Source organism: Pygoscelis adeliae, unplaced genomic scaffold (assembly GCF_000699105.1).
Source record: "Pygoscelis adeliae isolate BGI_AS28 unplaced genomic scaffold, ASM69910v1 Scaffold591, whole genome shotgun sequence".
NCBI lineage: Eukaryota > Metazoa > Chordata > Aves > Sphenisciformes > Spheniscidae > Pygoscelis > Pygoscelis adeliae.
Genome location: NW_008824069.1, coordinates 228,108 through 247,109, shown reverse-complemented (window position 1 = coordinate 247,109; position 19,002 = coordinate 228,108). Strand labels below are relative to the sequence as shown.

The window sequence follows — 19,002 nt, the reverse complement described above, 5'->3', positions numbered from 1 at the left end:
CAGTGCCGGGGCTTGGCTGTGCAGCCAAAGGGACTTGGGGCTCGGCAGACCCTGCCTTTTAGGGGAGAACACAGGGGGCTGACGGGATGGGACTCTGCCTTCCTGCTGCCGTGGGGCTGTTACGTGGATGCAGCTCCTGAAAGCCCAAGTGAGAAATATTGGGGGGGAGTACGGAAAAGGCTTTGCCTTTGTGTACGGAGTCAGGGGCCATCGCTGGGCTTGTATGTGCTCCAGTGTCCATGCCTCAGAGGATGCTGGAAAATAGGAGAGGGTCAGTGAGGAGTGATCAGATCAATGCGATGCCTGGAAACAAGTCTGGAAGTGAGAGATTGCAGCAGCTCCGTCTCTTTCATTTATCTGAGCAGAGGTGAAAGGGGCCTTTATCAGCTCCTGCACGCTTCTCTGGGGGCAAGAGCTCTCCGGTGGAGATGGCTCTTTCATCTAGCAGAAGAAAGAGCAGCGTGCAAGCCAGGGGTTTGGAAGCTGAAGATTAGAGAAATTCAGACTGGAAATTTAGGTGCAGATTTTGCAGAGTGGGGAGGAGGGGCAGTGGATAATTAGGCCTTGAAAAGGCTCAGCTGTGAGGCAGGGATTGTCCTTTTGCTGCCTTGCTGCTGATGCTGGAGCAGAAAGCTGGGGGCTGCCTGCAGGTGTCACGAGATGACGTTGGCCAGGTATTCTGCTGGAGGCCATTGTGACCATCCCTTTGGCTTGGGGATCGTATCCTCCCCTGCAGCTCTGGGGAAGAGTGGCTGGAAAGCTGCCCAGTGGAAAAGGACCTGGGGGTGCTGGTCAACAGCCGGCTGAACATGAGCCGGCAGTGTGCCCAGGTGGCCAAGAAGGCCAACGGCATCCTGGCCTGTATCAGAACTAGTGTGGCCAGCAGGAGTAGGGAAGTGATCGTGCCCCTGTACTCGGCACTGGTGAGGCCGCACCTCGAATACTGTGTTCAGTTTTGGGCCCCTCACTACAAGAAGGACGTTGAGATGTTGGAGCATGTCCAGAGAAGGGCAACGAGGCTGGTGAGGGGTCTGGAGAACAAGTCTGATGAGGAGCGGCTGAGGGAACTGGGGTTGTTTAGCCTGGAGAAAAGGAGGCTGAGGGGAGACCTCATCGCTCTCTACAACTACCTGACAGGAGGCTGTAGCGAGGGGGGGGTCGGTCTCTTCTCCCAAGTAACAAGCAATAGGACGAGAGGAAACGGCCTCAAGTTGGGCCAGGGGAGGTTTAGATTGGACGTGAGGAAAAATTTCTTTACTGAAAGAGTGGTTAAACATTGGAACAGGCTGCCCAGGGAAGGGGGTGAGTCCCCCTCCCTGGAAGTATTTAAAAGACATGTAGATGAGGCGCTTAGGGACATGGTGGTGTTGGGTTGACGGTTGGACTCGATGATCTTAGAGGTCTTTTCCAACCTTAATGATTCTATGATTCTATGATTCTGCCTTGGAGAAAAGGGGGAGCCTTCATTCCCTCCTAAGGCAGCTAAGGAGAGATGTTTGCTAGTCCAAACTTTGGGGTTTTGCCTTCTTTTCCAGACTTTGATGAATGCACCATCTACGGGACCTGCAGCCAGACATGCACGAACACAGAGGGCTCCTACACGTGCAGCTGTGTTGAAGGATACCTCTTGCAGCCTGATAACAGATCCTGCAAAGCCAAGAATGGTGAGATCCTTGATAGGAGAAGTGTGCTGCTTCTGGGCAGCTCTGCAAACCGTGGCCTCCTGCCGTGTGTGTACCTCTGCCCCTGGTTCTTCACTTCAGGGTGCTCTTCCCTGAGGACTGTCCTGTGCTACCACCTTCTTGCACATGTTGGGCTGCATGTTACGGTCTTGTGTTCACTGGAGCAGAAGGGCCAGGCTGATATGGCATTGCAGCCATGAGCTTTGGGTGCTCTGCCATGACCACCCTTCTCCCCTCCTTTCCATGCCAGAGCCTGTGGACCGTCCTCCCGTGCTGCTCATCGCCAACTCCCAGAACATCCTGGCCACCTACCTGAGCGGAGCCCCTGTGCCCAACATCACTCCCACCAGTGCCAAGCAGACCACGGCCATGGACTTCAACTACATTGAAGACACAGTGTGCTGGGTTCACGTGGGCGACAGTGCCTCCCAGACCATCCTCAAGTGTGCCAAGATCCCCAACCTGAAGGGCTTTGTGGAAGAGCGCTCCATCAACATCTCCCTCAGCCTACACCGTGAGTGCCTGTTCGCCTTTGGACCTTGCTCCCAGTCCTTGCTCCCCCAGTCCCCATCTCCTTTCGACAGCCTGAGTATCCCCAGCCAGAGGTGGGTGAAGCAGGGGTGTATTTTGTTAGGAGGCAGGTTTCCACAGGGCCAGGCACCGAGGCTTCAGCACAAATGTAGCTTTTGGCTTTCCTTTTTCTTCCCTCATTATTTCTAGCAAGTTTTGTGGTTTCTTTGTGTGAATGTATGAGGACAAATGATACAGTGAGGAGCAGAGATGGTACCTGTGTAGCGGGTTTGAGGATGGCAGTTCTTGTTGCTTCCTCTTTTGGTCTTCACCCCATGTTCCCCTGGCCAAACCAGGTGTTGGTCCCCACCCCAAGTAGTGACTGAGAACAAAATCCCAACCAAAAAGTGCCTCCCGTCAGGCGGCTGCGTGAGTCACCGGTGTGAGTGGCAGATGGTGGTTTCATTCCGCTTGTGTCTCCCCGGCCGTAATGAATGTGGTTACAGCTCCGTCTCCTATTTGGGCTTGCTGGTCCCAGTTCAGGAGTCAGAATAGGAAGGAGAGTTACTTGCTGGGATTTTGGTGCTCTTTGACTCAGGCCCATGCCTGTGCCCACTCTCCCGAGAGCCTGGTGAGGGGTCCCAGCAGAAGCCGTGGGCTTCGAGGAGCCTTTCATGTGTGCTCTCGCATGCACAGGTGCAGAGCAGTGGGGTTGGTGGGGTGCCTCCGAGGGGGGAGGTGCGTGGGTGTTGTAGCCATACAGCTGGGATGTGGGAAACTGCTCCCAGTGTTGTACTGTCACTGACTTTATCCTATGAAACCACAGACCAAGTCAGTCAAGATGGGATTTGGGGTATCTGGGGTTTGCAGTGCATCTCCGTCAGGTTTTGCAGCCCTCAGCTTCCCTGGCGTCATCCTCCTGCTGTCTTTTGCCTCCTGAAGTTAGGGGTGCTTCCAGGGGGAGACTCTCTGTGCAGTGCCTGATGCAAGAGGGATCCCCTTCTTCCGCAGAGACGTGGGTGTTGTTATGTGATGAGCAATAGCTAACCTAGTAAATTAGATGAACATGTATGAACTGATCTTTGCAAATGAGTAAAGGTCTCGGGTGGATCTCAGAGCCGAGGGCGTTTCTCTGCTGAGGGCAATGTCACGGTGCCCCGGCTGCCAAGGGGGAACCGACTGAAGCACTGGCTGAAGTGTGGGGCACGAGCCGGGAGGCTGATGGGGACCTGCTGGCCCCTGCTGCCCCTTGGGTTGTGTTGGGGCTGGGGCTCAGCAGGCTCTGGCCGCTGCACCCTGTCGAGGGTGTGTGCAGCATGGTTAATTTAAGCTTGCACCGTGTATTTTTAGGGCAGTGTGTATTTTTAGGGAGAGGCCTCACCCTTTGCTCTCGCAGGCGATAGCCTGAAATTAGTCAGGACAGGGCTCGGCTCTGCTCTCCGCTCCCCCCCCCGATGGTTTAAGGAGGTCTCTGCTTTTATGTGCTCCTTCTGGCTCCTCTCTTAAGGCTTCCTCAGGCTTGAGTTTGGTTTTCCTGTAGTTCACCGGAGGAGCAGACAGCAGCATCATGTAAAGCCCTGGCGGCACGCTTCTTCCCATCAAGCTCAGTTTTAACGTTGTAATTTCCTGCAGCTGGGAGTTGCAGCGGAGGCCATGATTCGTGGATGGCACGTGAGCCGTGAGCTGCAGGTTGGCTGAGGGGAAGGGGAACCACTGGGATTTGGGTGGGAGGTTTCGGGGTGTTCCTGAAGTCAGCCCGGGTGCCCTTCCACAGCCAGGTCCCTGTGCTGGGAGGGTCCTGAGCTTTCTAGGGTGCCTTCACCTGGCTGTAGGCAGTGCGAGACTGAGGGTGCAGCAGCAGCAGGGATCGGTGACCCGGCTCTTGAATCAAGGTAGCTGCAGGAGGAGCAACCACCTTGACCATGGTGGTGAGGTGTAAGTGCAGGATCAGGACCTGCAGCACTGACTGCTGCCCTGCTGCCCCTCCGCCATACCCAGGTGAGATTGTTGGCCTGACAGGCTTTTGGAGCAGTTTGGGTTGCTCCAGGTCCAGGAAGTTAATCTGAGACACAACCTTTTAATTATGGTCAGGAGCAGAAGGGAGCTCGTAATAAGAGCATGTTCAAGTCCAAACAAGAAAAGGTGCCTTGCTTTGCTTGGCTTCCTGATCGGTTGCGATAGCTCAGAGTGGGAAGAGGGGAATTCAGCTGACCTGGATGGGAAAGCACCTGCCTTTGCCCTGGGATGAAGGGAGTATTCTCATCTGCAGGGAAGGAGGGACCAGCAGCTCCTGCACATGGTCTCCACTGCTGTTGGGTGGTGACTGCTTGCAGAGGAACTGCGAAGGGGTCCCTCCTCCAGTGTGGAAGGGTGGAACAACCTCAGGTTTGGGCTGCAGAGCACAAACACTTGGGCTCTGATTTTCAGCCCCGAGATGCGGGCTTGTGGTGTGGTCGTGCCATTAGCCTCCTTGCCTGCAGACTGTGCTCTGATGGGTACTGCTGCCTGGACAGATGCATGCCATCTGGAAACGCTGCATTAGCAATAACAATCCAACATACCTTGGAAGGAGCGAGAACACAGCTCCTGTGCGTCTCCCAGCAGATCTTCTTCCTGCCCAGGGAGGGTGTGATGAAGGGCCTCCATTAACCCCCTCCATTAACCGGCTCTGAGCTGCCACCTCTGCCCTCCCCTGGGGGGACGGTGGCAGAGACCTGTGGTAGGGACGCATCTCGGTGGGTGCTGCGGGTGCCGTTCATGGCAGGTTGGGGCGCAGAGTGGGTGGGAGCAGGGCTGCCCTGAGCTGCTCGTTGGCTACGTGGTGCCGGTTGCTTTTTATTCCTATTTCCCAAGGGAACAGTCCTTACACAGTTTTGCCGTGTGCTCCTGGCAGGCTGTGCGGCTCTGCACTGTATTCGGCAGATGGCTGCTGGTGCGGGGCTGCGTTTGTGCCCGCGCAGCCTCTCCTGGGTTGCCGTGGGTTGGAGACGTGGGGAGACGTCCTTGCGGGGCAGGGTTTGTTCATGAGCACAAACAGGCTGAAGAAATGAGTTTCCCCCAGCCCTGGGCCTGATGCTGGGGGTTGTGATGAGGAGATAATGTCACTCCCCCGCTCCTGTCTGTCAGGCCACTGGAGAGACCTGTGAATCCAATTAGTGGTTTCCCTCTTTATTTGCTTCTTTATGGCATTATCTGCTAACAGCAGGAGTCAGGCTTCCCTGGTGCCTGCTGCTAATGGGGCTTGAGTTGGCATCTGATGGGGGAAGACTGATGCTGAAGGGCTGGAAATTAGCAGCCCCCAGCTGTCAGGGGTAGGTCTGGGCTGGTGAGATGACACAGCCCAGCTCTGATAGCAGCCGTGCTTCCCTGCCTTTCTGTCCCTGCTCCCTTCCTGCAGAGAGATTAGTGTCACTTGTGTTGTGGGAGATGTGTTAAATGAATGCTATTAACAGGGCTTGGCAAGACCCCCTGTACTCTGAAGCTTTGCTTTTCCCCTGGTCCTTGCACTGTTAAACCCTTTTTTCTATCCACAGTCTTGAGTACCGATGCACTTTTTCATGGTGACTGTCCCTTGGTTCCCAAATATGTGCTGCCCGTGGACATTTTTCACAGGCAGTGATTTTCTCAGTTGATCTGAGCTGGCCGGTTCCCTACCCCCAGGTCTTTTTTCAGGGACACACTAAAAATCAGAGGCTGGTAAAGTCTTCCATCTATTTCTCTTACAAAAAAACCCAAAAAACCACCTTATGTTGGAATTGAATTATTTCTCTCTGCCATCAGTTGGAGCCGACTGTGGTGGCTGGGAAGCCCTGGGCACCTCTCCAGCATAGAGGTGACAGGGAGGACACGTGGGGCTTGGTGGCAGTGCTGGTGCCGGTGGCCACGCTGCGCGGCCAAGGCAGCCCCTGGCTAGTGCTGCAGAGCAGCCGAACCCGCTGCAGGCAGGTGTGGGGACCCTCACCAGCCAGGGGTCCAGCCTGTCCCTGTCCCTGTGGGGAACTCAGAGGTGGCACCTTCCTGCCCAGCCCCTGGAGCTCACCTTCCCTTGGGGCTGCTCCCTGGCTGTTGAGAACCCGCCAGAGCACCCTCTGGGCTCAGCCCCGTGAAAAGGATGGGGCACGAGCACACATGCGATGGCGCAGGAGTGGTGCAGGGGAGGGCTCGTCCTTCCTGGCAATGCTGAATTGCAACAAGCGGAACTTGTCTTGTTCTTCCTCCCTTTCTGCTCTCCCTCTCTCTCCCTCTCCTCTGCTCTGTGTGAAAATCCAGTGCTGTTTCTGACTGGGGAGGATCCTGGCAGGCATCGCATGTCTGCTCGCACTCAAGGACAGAACGGTGCGTGCCTGCACAGGGGGAGAGCCACTCTCCAGAGCCCATGAAGGCTTTGCTCCAACAGCACCCAGCATCTGCTCAGACCAGCCAAGCATTGCCACTGTGAGTGGGGCGGCACAGGGAACCCCCACAGTCCCTGTCGGCCCGGACCCGTCCAGTCCCAGCCTTGCCACCTGCATGGGGCTGGGGACGGCTGGTGACCAGGGCAGGTTTTTCTCTGAAGTGACAGCGCTCGCATACAAGCGTGAAGGAGAGGAACCACCCCTGCCCTGCCTGTGCCTGGCAGTGGGCTGCTGCCAGTCCTTGCGGACCCACCTTGCTCGGTGGCTAATCCCTGACCTCTGGGGACTTTCTGCTCCCGTGGGTTTTCTCGACCAGATTCCAGCCTCCACATGTTTCCCGAGACAATGTCCTTGTTTGTTTGGAGTTGGGCTTCCAAAGAATTTCAAAGCAAAACAACACACCAAAAAAAAAAAAAAAATCTGCTTCCAGGCCCTTGTGCTGCTCAACCCTCCCAGCCAGGCAGCCCCTGGGTCGGGTCTGCCTCCCCACTGGTGGGCAATACCCAAGCTCCCGTGGGCGCACGACTGTGGGCGGAGGTACAGTGTGGGTCCTGCCCGTGGCTGGGGTGGGTCGGGTGGCTCCTGCCCGGATGCCAGTCAGTCCGTGGCCTCGCTGTGTGCCAGGGAAGCAGCAGATCCTGGCCGGAGCGGTGGCGGTTGCCTTGATTATAATTTTCCTGCTGCCATTTCTGCTAAGATGAATGTGTGCAGAAAGCTTGTTGCGTTCCATGGCCCAGTCTGAGACCTTTGCTCCCCCAGCTCTCCTTGCCACCCCCCCCCCCCCCCGTGTTCCCCTCATCCCAGGGCTGGCTGTTGGGGAGCATGTGCCCCAGCTGCAGCTTCTTGGGCAAGTCCCTGAGCTCTGCCTGAGACCCCGGGGCTGGGACAGAGAGGGGCGAGAGAAGCAGTGCGCCAGTCTGCAGTCAGATTTGTGCGACCTTAAATCGGATTTGTGTCCCTGTTCCCCACAGGTGACAAGAGAAAGTGGTAATGCCTCCCTGGAGCATGCACAGTGGGCTCTGGGGGCGAGAGCAGGTTGGGCACACAGCCCTGCGAGGAGCCCTCCTTAAGAGGACACTGTTAATTGGCAGCAGCTTCTCCCCGCGCTGGCCACCTCTTGGCCTCTGTGGCATTTGTGTGAGTGCTGCGATGGCAGTGCTAAAGCCTCAGCTCCAGCGCGGTGTGATTGAGTGATACTCGGCTTTCAGGAAAAGGCAGGAGTTCTTTGCTTTTACTATGGAAAAATACTAGAGAACATGTGTCAGGAGACTGAAACCTGGTTTCTCAGTGGGTCTCCTGGCGGCTCCCCTTCCCCTGCTCTTTCTCTTTCTTTTTCCCCTTTCTCAGCTGACTTGTGACTTTTTGCACGGTCAGAACTGGCAGCTCTGTGGTGCCAGGGTTTGTTTTGCTGAATGCATTTATTATGCTGGAAGGTTGCTGGTGCCAGTACCACTAATTCACAGCCCCAGAAGCCCAGGTGTCTGGAGCTTTGGTTCTCTCCCAGCGCAGGGCAATGGTTGCAGGTTTGCTGACGTCCCACAGTAATGGAGCCAGGGTTGTGCTGGCCTTGCCCTGGGGCTGCTGCTGTGGGGATTGCGGCCAGCTCCCAGGTGGAGTGGGCAGAAATGTCGGCTGCTTGGTGGGACACGTCCAGGACTGCTGGGAAAAGGCTGAGGAGGTTCCTTGATTTATTATTTTTTGTTTTAAGGTTTGTTGTTTTTCTTTTATAAAACAAGCCCCCAGGAAGGGGTTTGAAATATCAGGACATTTGATCCCGAGTGCATTATAAACCCTAAACGATAGCAATCTGGCCATTATTAAAATACCTTCCTGGGCAGCATCTATCTAAACAAGCATGTCTAGGAGGTTGTTTTCATTGACTCCATTTCAACCCTGTTACTCGTAATGACCTGTCCTGTTGCCAATAAGCAGAAGAGCTGTAGGGTTTGGGATAAATTGATTTCAGGGAGATGTTGCTCTGCAGAGGAATCCAAGTACATTTCTTTCCCCACTTTGCATGGAAAGCTATTTTTCTTCCTTGCTGCCTCATACTAGCCAAGAAAGAGGCTCCGATGTGAACTTACTTGGCAAGAAAGCAGGATGATTGGTAATTTCATCTGCTGATTCCTTTCTTTTTTTTTTTTTAACTCTTTATGACTGTTCTTGTAGCAGCAATGCATGACAGCAAGGGATGGGTGCAGTGTCGGGCCAGTGTGCTCACACCAGCGCATCAGCTCTTTATGTTGGAGGGGGCACCAGCCACAATGATTTTAATCAGTCTGTTAACTAAGTGCCGGCCCGTCTCTGTTCAGCCTGGAGGCAGATCTGCTGTGGATACACTCGGGACTGTTCTGCAGCTCCACCTGGCACCTCTGGCTTTAATTACCCCTCGGTGTTTCCCCACATGTGGGACAGGGATAAAGTCCCCAGTGGGACCGACCCCCCTGGAGCAGGGTGAGCTGGGCTGGGGTGGTTTCTGTTCCTCTCCAAGGTTTGCTGAGTGGTCCGAGGGTGTCCCCATGCCAGGAGGGGACGGCTCTGTGGTGCTCAGGCTTGGCCAGATCTGTTGCCTGAGCTGCAGTCTCCCTTCCTCGTGGCCACCCCAATCCCCCGGGCTGCGGTGGCAGAGCAGGGAAGGGTCTTCTCTGCCCCCTCTTTCCTGGGACGGAAGAGCCCTGTGCAGTCACCCCCCCACGGCAAGAGCCGCTCCCCCTGCGCTGCTCCCCTCTGTCTCCTTCTGGCCAGCCCCAAGGCATCAAGCGTGGGGCGAGCTGCATTCCCATGTTGCTGGAGACAAAAGGGTGAAATTAATGTCCTGAGTAATTGGGATCCTCTTGTGTGCAGGGACGGGTTTGATTTAAAATGGACAGGAGTGTGTTTATCCCTGAACACATCTGTCCATCTGTCCCACACCGCTGCCTGCCGTGCTCGTGCCAGGTTCACTGTGCTGTGGCCGAGCCCTGCCGGGATTGTCTCTGCCCAGACTGGCCCCATTTTCATTTTCTTGTCCCCCTGCCCCCCAAAATCATCCCGATGACAGTTCCCCGGGTTCCTGTCGAGCCTGTGTCTCTCTCCTCTCATCCAGAAGGAAGCTGAGCACCCTGTCCCTCTGTTGGCCTCTGCTGAATATTTTTGCCCGTGAAATGGCCTCATTAAGGCAGAATAATTAGCGATCCCTTGGCTGCCCTCCATGCAGCTGAGATGGAGCTTGCTCTATCTCTGTTTCTGCTCTTCCCACCTCCGGTGCCACAGCTGGACTCATGCAGGGATGCTGCAGGGCTGAGCCCGACCGTGGGGAGTGGGGCAGGTTTGGGACCAGGGAGGAGGTGCGAGCTGTCTGGCAGCTGGGTGACAAAATGCTGCCTGGGTGTCCCCACCCCAGGAAGCTGGAGGCTGTGTCAGCCTGGGGCTGTGCTCAGTGCTGGAGAGGTGCCGGTGGCCCCTGAACATTTCCCTTAGGACGCAGCTGCGATGCTGCGCTGGCCGGGGTGGGGGTCTCTGAGGCATGGAGACTGCGTGAGCGGGGAGTCTGGACAGCCTGGGGCTCCCTGGGGAAGGGTGATGCTCTGGCATCTTCTGTTAACTGGCAGTTGCTCCGCCTGTCCCTGGGGATCGACAGGCTGGGGTTTTCCTCCCGCGGCGCCCCAGCAACCGGGGGCGCTGCGCAGCCCTGGGGGGGGCGGTTTTACCTCCTGGGGAGTGTTTGGCTTGTGCGGACGTAGGTGTGCGTGTGTGCAGAGGCCACAAGGATCCTTCCGAGTGCCGAGTCAGATGTCCTGGATGTGGGCCACCCAGCGGTTCCTCCTCTGAGCTAAACAGCTTAACAGAGGGAATTTTAAATTTATTTATTTTTTAGCCTGGTTTTCTAAGGAAACAAGGCTGACGTGATGGTAGTGGCTGTGTGTGCTGGTGTCTGTCCTGTCCGCAGTCACCTCCTCCCCATCTCAGAGCTGGCAGCGAGGCTCGAGGTGGCGGCTCCTCGCACAAGGAGGTGTCTGTTCCTGGGAGCCAGCCGGGGGGGCTGTGCCAGACCCTCGAGGGGTGCGGGGTGTCCATCCATCCCGTGGCTGGCGCCCTTCAGGGCTGGAGTTTGTCTTCGTGCCTGTCCTGTTAACATACTTCTAATTAAGGAAAACTGTCCCCAGGAGCAGTGTTTATCCATGGAGCATGTTGCCGTTACAGAGACAGTCTTGTTCTCCGGGGGAGAGGATGTCTGTAGAGGGAAGCGACAGAAATTCCTCTAGATTATGGTATTATGTAAATGTATCAAACGGATCATTCCCTATAAAAAGGAAAGTAGGAAACCAATGTATTTGAGAAGCCCTGGGGACTGCATTCCTGACGAGCCTCCGTTCCTCTTCTGGAGGCGTTTTTGAACCGAAACATTCGGCAACTTTTCCAAGCTTTTTTCCACAGGAGCTGCGTGTCATTGGCTCTCCCGGTGCCACAGGACGTGCAGTGCAGCCGCCTGCCTGGGCTTCTTGCTGGGTGGCGAGTTGGACATGGCCCCCCCTTGCCCCTTGGGCTCTGGCTTGCGTGGGTTTTGCTGGGAGCAGGAGGACACGGTGCCAACTGCCCCAGGAGGCTGCTCTCCGGGTGGCTTCTCCGCTTCTGATGCGGTGCGGACAAGCAGTTCTGGTGCGGTATCTGCTTGGGCCGTGGGCTGCACAGTTATCTGTGTTTCTCTGTGGCCGGTCACTGCAGCCCAAATGCCTTAGGCACTTGTTTACTCCTGGGGCTTGTGTTAGGTCTGATCCACTGTAGCTGAAGCAAAAAATGTGGGCTGTTCTTAGTGGATGCACTTGGACATAAATATTCTTTATTTAAAAACAACATGCAAATGTCAGCAGCAGAGCTCAGTCCAGTTCTTTTATCTATCCTATGTGCTGGGGCAAAGGTGAAAATGCACCTCAGCAGAATGGGGAGCAGAGACCTTTGGTGACAGACCTCTGTGCCTGGCGTTGGAAAATGGTGATGTTTTCAGCTGCTTCAAAGGGGAGTCTTGGAAGGAGGGTTCCCAGCAGAGCTTGGACCTCTCCTGACCAGTGCCCCTGTCCTGCCCTGCTCCAGACACCCCATGGGGAGTGCTCCCTTTTGGAGTAATCGAGAAGTGGGATTTCTTCCAGACCGCTGCAGCGCAGAGCACTTATTTCCAAGCTCTTTGCACCTTCACCACTATAGGCAGTTTCTCTTCTTCCATGCTTAACTGTGCAAGAGACAGGGTGAGCTGCTGACTTGCACGCATCTTAACTGCAGCTGTTTAACTGTGTCGAAATCCATGTTTTAGTCTCAGAGAAGATTGCGTGTTTCCTTCCTCCTTGTGTCAGGCCACAATTGATGTATTTGCAGACTGTACAACAACTGATTCATGCAGAGGAAAGTTATGTGCTGGGTCAGCAATGCTCGTTTCCCAAAAAAGCCACAGCCTTGCGGTGCTTGACTGGTTGTGGGGTAAATCAGATGCTCCATGGCTCAGGTTAAGGAAGGGAGAACCTCTGGCAGGAGCTCCTGTGGACAGCTGTTGAGCTGATGACCCACTTGAGTCAAGGAGCTCTTTGAGCAGGATAAGATGATCCCAGCCCCATTGAGCACAGGATGTGAAGTTGGAATTGGGGAGGGAGAAGGTTATTGCTGAGAGTGCCTGGGAAGACTTGTAAGAGTTGATGGGGCCAAGAACTTCTTGGGTGGAGGCTAGATGCTTCTGCTGCCTCTTGGGGCAGTTGCTCTCTCTGAGTGTGCCCTGATAGTGCCACGACAGGTCTCAGCCTGGTGTTGGAGGAGTCTGGGCTGGAAGGGACACTTGGGAGCCTTCTCCTCCAGCCAGCTGGCCCCAGCGGTGGCTCCTCAGGGCCTGTTGGCCCCAGAGGCTGCTTCAGCTTCTGCCACTGGTGGTCATGAGAAGGAAAAGGGAAAATCCAAGCACAGTGTGACATAGATTGTTTTGTGGCAGGGACTTCAGCGAAAGCTTGGTCAGGATCACTTGGTTCATGTTGAGCGTGAAACCAGGAAACATCTGTGCGGGGTGGGTTTCGGAGTTTGCTGAAGTTGCCAGCCCGCCCTTGTTGAGCAACGTGCCACTTGCACGCTGATGAACTTTTTGGTGCTCCCTCTCCCCTCCCTTCACCTGCCCTCTCCCCACAAGGAAGGCAATGGTCAAAGCCCACTTCAACCAGCAGCGTTCCTGGCCAGCGCCTCTGAGGAGGGCCGGCTGGCATGGACTGCAGCTCACCAGCCTGACGAGGTTGGTTAGCTTCTTCCAGGAAGAGTCTTTAAAGTTGACATTCCCTATTCTCTGCCCCCACAAACTCGTTTTCAAACCCTAGCAAATAAATAAATCTTAGGAAATGAGTTTTGCATGTTGCAATTGCTTGCAACGCCCAGCGATGGTTGAGCAAGGAGGAAGACTTGACGCTGGGATGGGAATTGGTGGGGAGGATGCACTCGCCAGCCAGCCCCCCTCTGCTGCTGGGAGCTACGGGCAGGAGGACAGGGGTGGTCGCTGCTCCCCGGCTTCTTCCTTCCATGGAAATTGTTCACAGGACCCTCCTGTGCCCGGGGACCTGCTGGTCCCTGCTGGTGCCCCTGAGCTGGGTCTTTGCATAAGTCTTGTCAGTCATGGGTAGCAGTGGCACACCTTCCCTGGGCACCCGCTCTCCTGCTGGGGGTGTGTGCAGCGTCTGGGCGGGAGAGGCCGCATCCCTCACTCCTCCCCTCTCCCAAAGCCAAGTGATGAGTGGGGGTAGAGCTCTCTGCAGGCTAACACGAGGGGTTAAAAATAGACATTTGCTAAATTAGCTTCCACTGAAAGTTCAAGAGGAAATCCAGGTTTAGCTGGGGCTAAAAGAGTGAGCTGAAAATAATAATAATAACAATAATAAAAACTGATTCCTGCGAAGGAGGGGGGAGGATGGCGAGCAGGGAGAGAAGGAGCAAGCTGAAAAACAAAAGCCTTTGAGGAGGATAATGTTTTCCAGCTGCAAAAATACAGCCTGAGAGAAGAGCAAGTGCTTGCGTCACCCCCAGCTCCCCGGCCCAGTGCTGCCCCGCTTGGAGCTGGGGCCTGTCCGGGTGACCCCTGGGAGGACCAGGACCCTTTCCTCTGACAGGGAGAGGTGACCGTCGCAGAAATGGCATGAGGGAAGCTGCAGGCCCCAGGAAGCGAGCAGCTGGAAACCTATAGCTTGTTTTGGCCATTTTCCCTTCTGATTTCTGTTTAGCCTTCGAGTGCCGTGTTCGTGAACTTCCTCCCCGTTGGATGGGCTGGATGCGGCTCCGGCTCAGCGGGATGTGGCCGGTGAGGTGGCAGCAGCCTCATGACGCCAGGGGCTTTGGGGAAGAGCTTTGGGAAAGGAGGATTGAGGTGCGGGCAAGCACTGGTGATGGGGTGGTGATGGCTGGGCCTTCTCCAGGAGGAAGGCAGAGAGGAAAAGCCAAAGCCTGTGGACAGGGGGGTCCACGCCCCTGCATGGGGGGTGAGGGCCTCAGCGCCATCCTGCCGGGTACTCCCAGTCTGCCCCTGCTTGGATCGCTCCCCCAGTCCTGTGACTCTGACTCAGCCACGCAGGCGCCAGCCAAGACCTGCTTTTTTGGGGAATTCTTGCACATCCCTTTGCTGAAGTGTTTCTCACCCAAGCAGGGCTGCGCGTGTGTGTGTGGCTCTGCCGCCCCCTCCCCTTGTCAGAGGGGTGAATCAGGGCTGGGGGGTGCAGGGAGGAGGGAGAGAGGGTGCTGGTCCAGGCAGTGTGACTCAGGCAGCCCCATCACAGAGGCAGAGCATGGCCCTCGGCTGACCCACGCTGCCCCCCTGACACCCCCTGTGCACCTTTTTAGGTGGTTTTCACTCAGCACGAAAACCTCTATTGCCGGCCAGCATACGGGTGCCCAGGAGCCAGGTCGGAGGGTGCAGGGGCCCTGGGTGGACCAGGAGCCCCGGACTTTGCCCCAGCCCCACTGCTGGCTCTGGCACGTTGGGCAGCGTGGGAGGAGCTCTGTGCGGGCCTTTGGCTTGGCTGGTTTGATGCTAATTCTTTGGCTCTGGCTGTTTCCACTTGTTTTTATGAGATGCATCATGCTGGGTGGTGGCTGCGGGTGCTGCAGCCTCACCCTTCTAGAGGGGAGGGTGGTTGGTCACCAGCTGGCCATCGCCACTGGCAGGATGTCCACATCCCTGGGGCCGTGGCCTTGACATGAAATGCTCAGTGGAGGCGTGCAAGTGAGTGAGCTGTTCTGGATAACTCGGGGACTTACAGGGCACCCCCAAAGCACTGGGTGCTCATTAGTTGGGCCTCATCAAAACCCAGGCAGTGCTTCGTGGTGCTACAGCAGGGAAGGGCTTGATACCATCAGGCCGAATCCTGCAAGCAGGGGGAGCACGGGGCATTGCAAAATGTCCTGGCTTGATTCATGTTTTCCCTCCCTCTGCGCTCCCAAGCTTCTGCGCTGATTAATAATTCAGCGGTGTCTGGCCCTGCTCCTCTGGGGCTGTCTGGGTCCCGATGTCCTCGGGGTGGTCGGGCTGTGGGGCTACTGCTGCTCCTGTCCCATCCCTTCTTTGCCTTGCCCGTGCCGGTTGTGAAGCCGAGCCGTGGTGCCAGCACTGCGATACTGCTTTGGGCTGGTGTGGGGTCTTGGGGGGGCACTAACCGAAAGGATAGGCCTCCAAAGCACTTGGCGTCTCCCAGAGCCTCCAGGAGCTGCAGCCCCGCACCCTGGCCTTTGGCCCGGGGCTGGCAGGCGGGTGAGGGGTGCACGGAACAACGCCGAGCACTGACCTGGCTTCAAGGAAGGAATTCGGGTGCATTGGGTTTATCCGATTTAACAGGCTTTTACTGGTTTAATTAAATACTTAAACGCTGCATGCCAGATGCTGTCTCTCACCTGCTTCAGGGCTCGGGGCATCCCTGCAGCTTGGGATTAGCACTGCCCACTCTGCCTCACCTGAGCGGGACTCTGCTTGCAGCCCCCGGCTGCTGCAGTCCCTCCCTGTGCTGCCGTGAGCATGGGCTTGGCAGATGTTTGCTGTCCCAATGCTGCAGTTTGAGCCTCTTCCCCTTTTGTCCTACTTGGCTCTCCAGGAACTGGCTTTGCCTCCTCCCTCCTCCAGTGCCCACCTTGCAGAGCCTTCCCCCTGCTTGGGCCAGTGCTCCCACGGGATGCTTTCCTGGCTGTGTATGATGTCTCCAACAGCGCTGCTCCTTGCAGCTGGGCTGCCTGGGGGGTGGCAGGTCCCATCTCCCTTGGGAGGAGAGGATGGGTTGCTGTGTCCATCCAGACGGGGTGACCAGAGCCAAGTCCCTGGTGCAGTGCAGATCACAACTCCTTTGTGGCTCACATGGCCTTGCACCTCAGCTACATTTGTGCTTGAGATGCTTGGGTGGCTGGGAAGTGGTCAGAGACCCTGTGCATAGGCACGCGTGGGGCTCCTGGCTCCCTCCCTTCCTCCCTGCCGAACTTCTCACCCCTGCTCTCCCACGGCCTAGATGTGGAACAGATGGCTATTGACTGGCTCACAGGCAACTTCTACTTCGTGGATGACATCGATGACAGGATCTTTGTCTGCAACAAGAATGGAGTCACCTGTGTCACACTGCTGGACCTGGAGCTGTACAACCCCAAGGGGATAGCGCTGGACCCAGCTATGGGGTAAGAGTCCTGCTTGTGAGTGGGAGAGCTCAGCGTTGCTGCTGGGACCTGCACCATCGATTTGGGGAGGTGGAGCAAGCCAGGAGGGTCCAGCTGCTGCAGTCAAGTAGGGTGGCAGGGATGCTGCTGGAGAAGCTACTGCCCTGCCTGTGAGGGCTGCTCTGGGCTTTAGCAATGAGTGAATCATAGCATTTTCTCTCCCTCAGCTGAGACTGGGCCACGTGCTGTAGGGTAGTTGTGGCAGCAGCATTTTAAGCAGCCCTCTGGTACTAGTCAGTTTTGGACGAGATGAAGGTTTGGTCTTTAGGGGTGTGTCAGAGCAGCCTGAGCCTCTGCTCAGCTGGCACTGCACCGGGGACAGGTGCTGGTGTGGGCGCAGAGCCGGACTGGTACAGCACTGGGGAACATCAGCATCTGAACCTGGCTCTTCTAATTAACTATTCTTGGTGAGAGCTGGCAAGCGTGTGGTCCTTCCCTCTGGGGCTGGTGGGATCTCCTGTACCTGCGTGCGCGTGTCCAGAAGCCCCTTTCTGGAGGGGCGCTTCCCGCTCCACCTGCCCTGGGCAGCGGCTTTGCCAGCGCTCAGTCCTGCAGGATGGGCCTGGCCAGGCTCAGGACAAGCTGCTGCTTCCAGCTTGTGGCTGCGTGGTTACAGCTTTGCACTGGCTTTCAGGAACTGAAACAGTCAGATACTTGCATGGATTGAGCAGCTCCCCTTGTGCCTATTTATACGGGGTGCTGCGGTCAGATGGCAACTCTCAGGCAGCTGCCTTTTGCAAAAGCTTTTGCATGGGGAGGCTGGGATGCTGAATCATCGGAGCAGCTCGGAGCGTGCGTGGCAGCTGCTGGACCCCGGGAGCAAGCAGCTGGCGTGGTCGAGGCCACGGTGGGCAGAGCAGAGCGGTGTGCGAGATCCCACCGGGCGCTTTCTGTGAGCGTGGTCCAGCTGCAGGGCATGCGTGCAGGGGAAATCCCACTGCCTGGCATGGAAGTCTGTTGGCATGTGAGTGCAGTCTGCCTAACCTGATGGTGCACTCCGTCCAAGGGTGCTCACCTGTGTGTGCTGCAGGGTCCCAGTGAAACCAGTAAAGAGGACATCTCCCTGCTCACCTGCTGCTTTCCAGATGGGTGCTTTTATCCTTGCCTGACTGAAGAGAGATGATGTTATTGAGCAGAAAATCCAAAGTATTTTTTATAAATAAATATTGTATAGCAGCCTGGAGAGAGGCTCTGTCCTCAAACAGGGAAGGTGCAGACAAGCCCCACGGGTGACCGAGTTAAAGTCTCGGGCTCCGCATCAGAGACCCGGTATGGCCCAGGTGCTCAGGGCGGTAGTGCTGAGCCCCAGCTCTGGGCTGTGCCTTGTCTGGGAAGCGCTGTGCCAGGAGCTGCCACTGCAGGCAGGATGGCTCTCAGGTGCACAGTGCACAGGCAGATGCATCAGGTTGTGTTTTAACGTGTCAGCTGGTGGAGGGCCCTGGACCTCTTCCTGGTGACACCAGCAACTCTGGGTTCAAGCTTTTGTCTGCCTGTCTCAGCATCTCTGCCCAGGTTGCTGCGGCTCCTCTGAGCTCCCCCTGCTGCTGCGCCTAGCAGCAGGTGCAAGGAGGTGCTGCTAGCCCTTGGCACAGCTGGGCAGCACAGGCAGCGAGAAGCTCCCCTGGGCCGGCCCCGGCTGGGAGTTGCTGTCATGGACCCCAGCCACCCCTGTGCCCACAGGGGCAAGCCCCTGTCTGCAGGCATGAGCGTGCACCGTTTGTGTGTCTGCGTCTTCCCTCTCTCTGGGTCAAATGTGATATCCAGGCTCTGAGCTCCTGCGTTTGCCCTTCTCACGCAGCAAAGTGTTCTTCACCGACTACGGGCAGATTCCCAAGGTGGAGCGCTGTGACATGGATGGACAGAACCGCACCAAGCTGGTGGACAGCAAGATCGTCTTCCCCCACGGCATCACCTTGGACTTGGTGAACCGGCTGGTGTACTGGGCTGATGCCTACCTGGACTATATTGAGGTGGTGGATTATGAAGGCAAGAACAGACATACCATCATCCAGGGCATCCTGGTGAGTGGGGCCAGAGGGAGGTCGCAACTTGGGGGGGTCTTATGGCAGAGTGTGCTAGAGACATGTCTGAGCTTAGCCTGCTGGAGGCACTGGTCCACAGGCTTGGCTTTGCTGGTTCAGCAAAGAAAAGGCGCGAGCTGCTGAAGAACAACCGGTCCTGCAGCACCTGCCTGCCAAGCCCAATCTCATGCCCTAAATAAGACAGGGGCGACTGCTGTAGGGTGGGATCAGGGGCAGGGATTGGGGGCTTCGCACACCTCGGAGCCTCCTCATGTCTCCTCCTAAATTCCTTGTGGACGCCTGCACGGTGCCTTCCAGATTGAACACCTCTACGGGCTAACCGTCTTTGAGAACTATCTCTACGCCACCAACTCTGACAATGCCAACGCCCAGCAGAAAACCAGCGTCATCCGTGTCAACCGCTTCAACAGCACCGAGTACCAGGTGGTGACACGGGTGGACAAGGGAGGAGCACTGCACATCTACCACCAACGGCGCCAGCCCACAGGTGGGACCCTAGCCCGGGAAAAGCAGCTTCTTGGACCCCAAAGGCTGGATGGTGATGGAGACAGGCTGCACCTTCTGAATTCACCCTCCTAATGGGGCCAGACACCCAGGACAGGTTCACTTGCCCAGGAGCCTCTGTCAGCAGCACCCTATGGCCCCAAGGAGCTGTGCTCAGCCTGGGCCTGGCCCTGCCAAAACACCTCCAGC

At 56.6% G+C, this 19,002-nt stretch overlaps 1 protein-coding gene across 1 annotated transcript in view; it reads left to right on the top strand.

Annotated features, from left to right (window-relative positions):
• LRP1 (low density lipoprotein receptor-related protein 1) overlaps positions 1-19,002 on the top strand; it is a 77,792-nt gene that overhangs the window by 13,072 nt on the left and 45,718 nt on the right. The window contains 5 exon segments of the mRNA XM_009334169.1: positions 1,536-1,664; positions 1,933-2,196; positions 16,066-16,228; positions 18,066-18,288; positions 18,607-18,796. Of these exon segments, the coding sequence (XP_009332444.1) occupies positions 1,536-1,664; positions 1,933-2,196; positions 16,066-16,228; positions 18,066-18,288; positions 18,607-18,796 (969 nt within the window).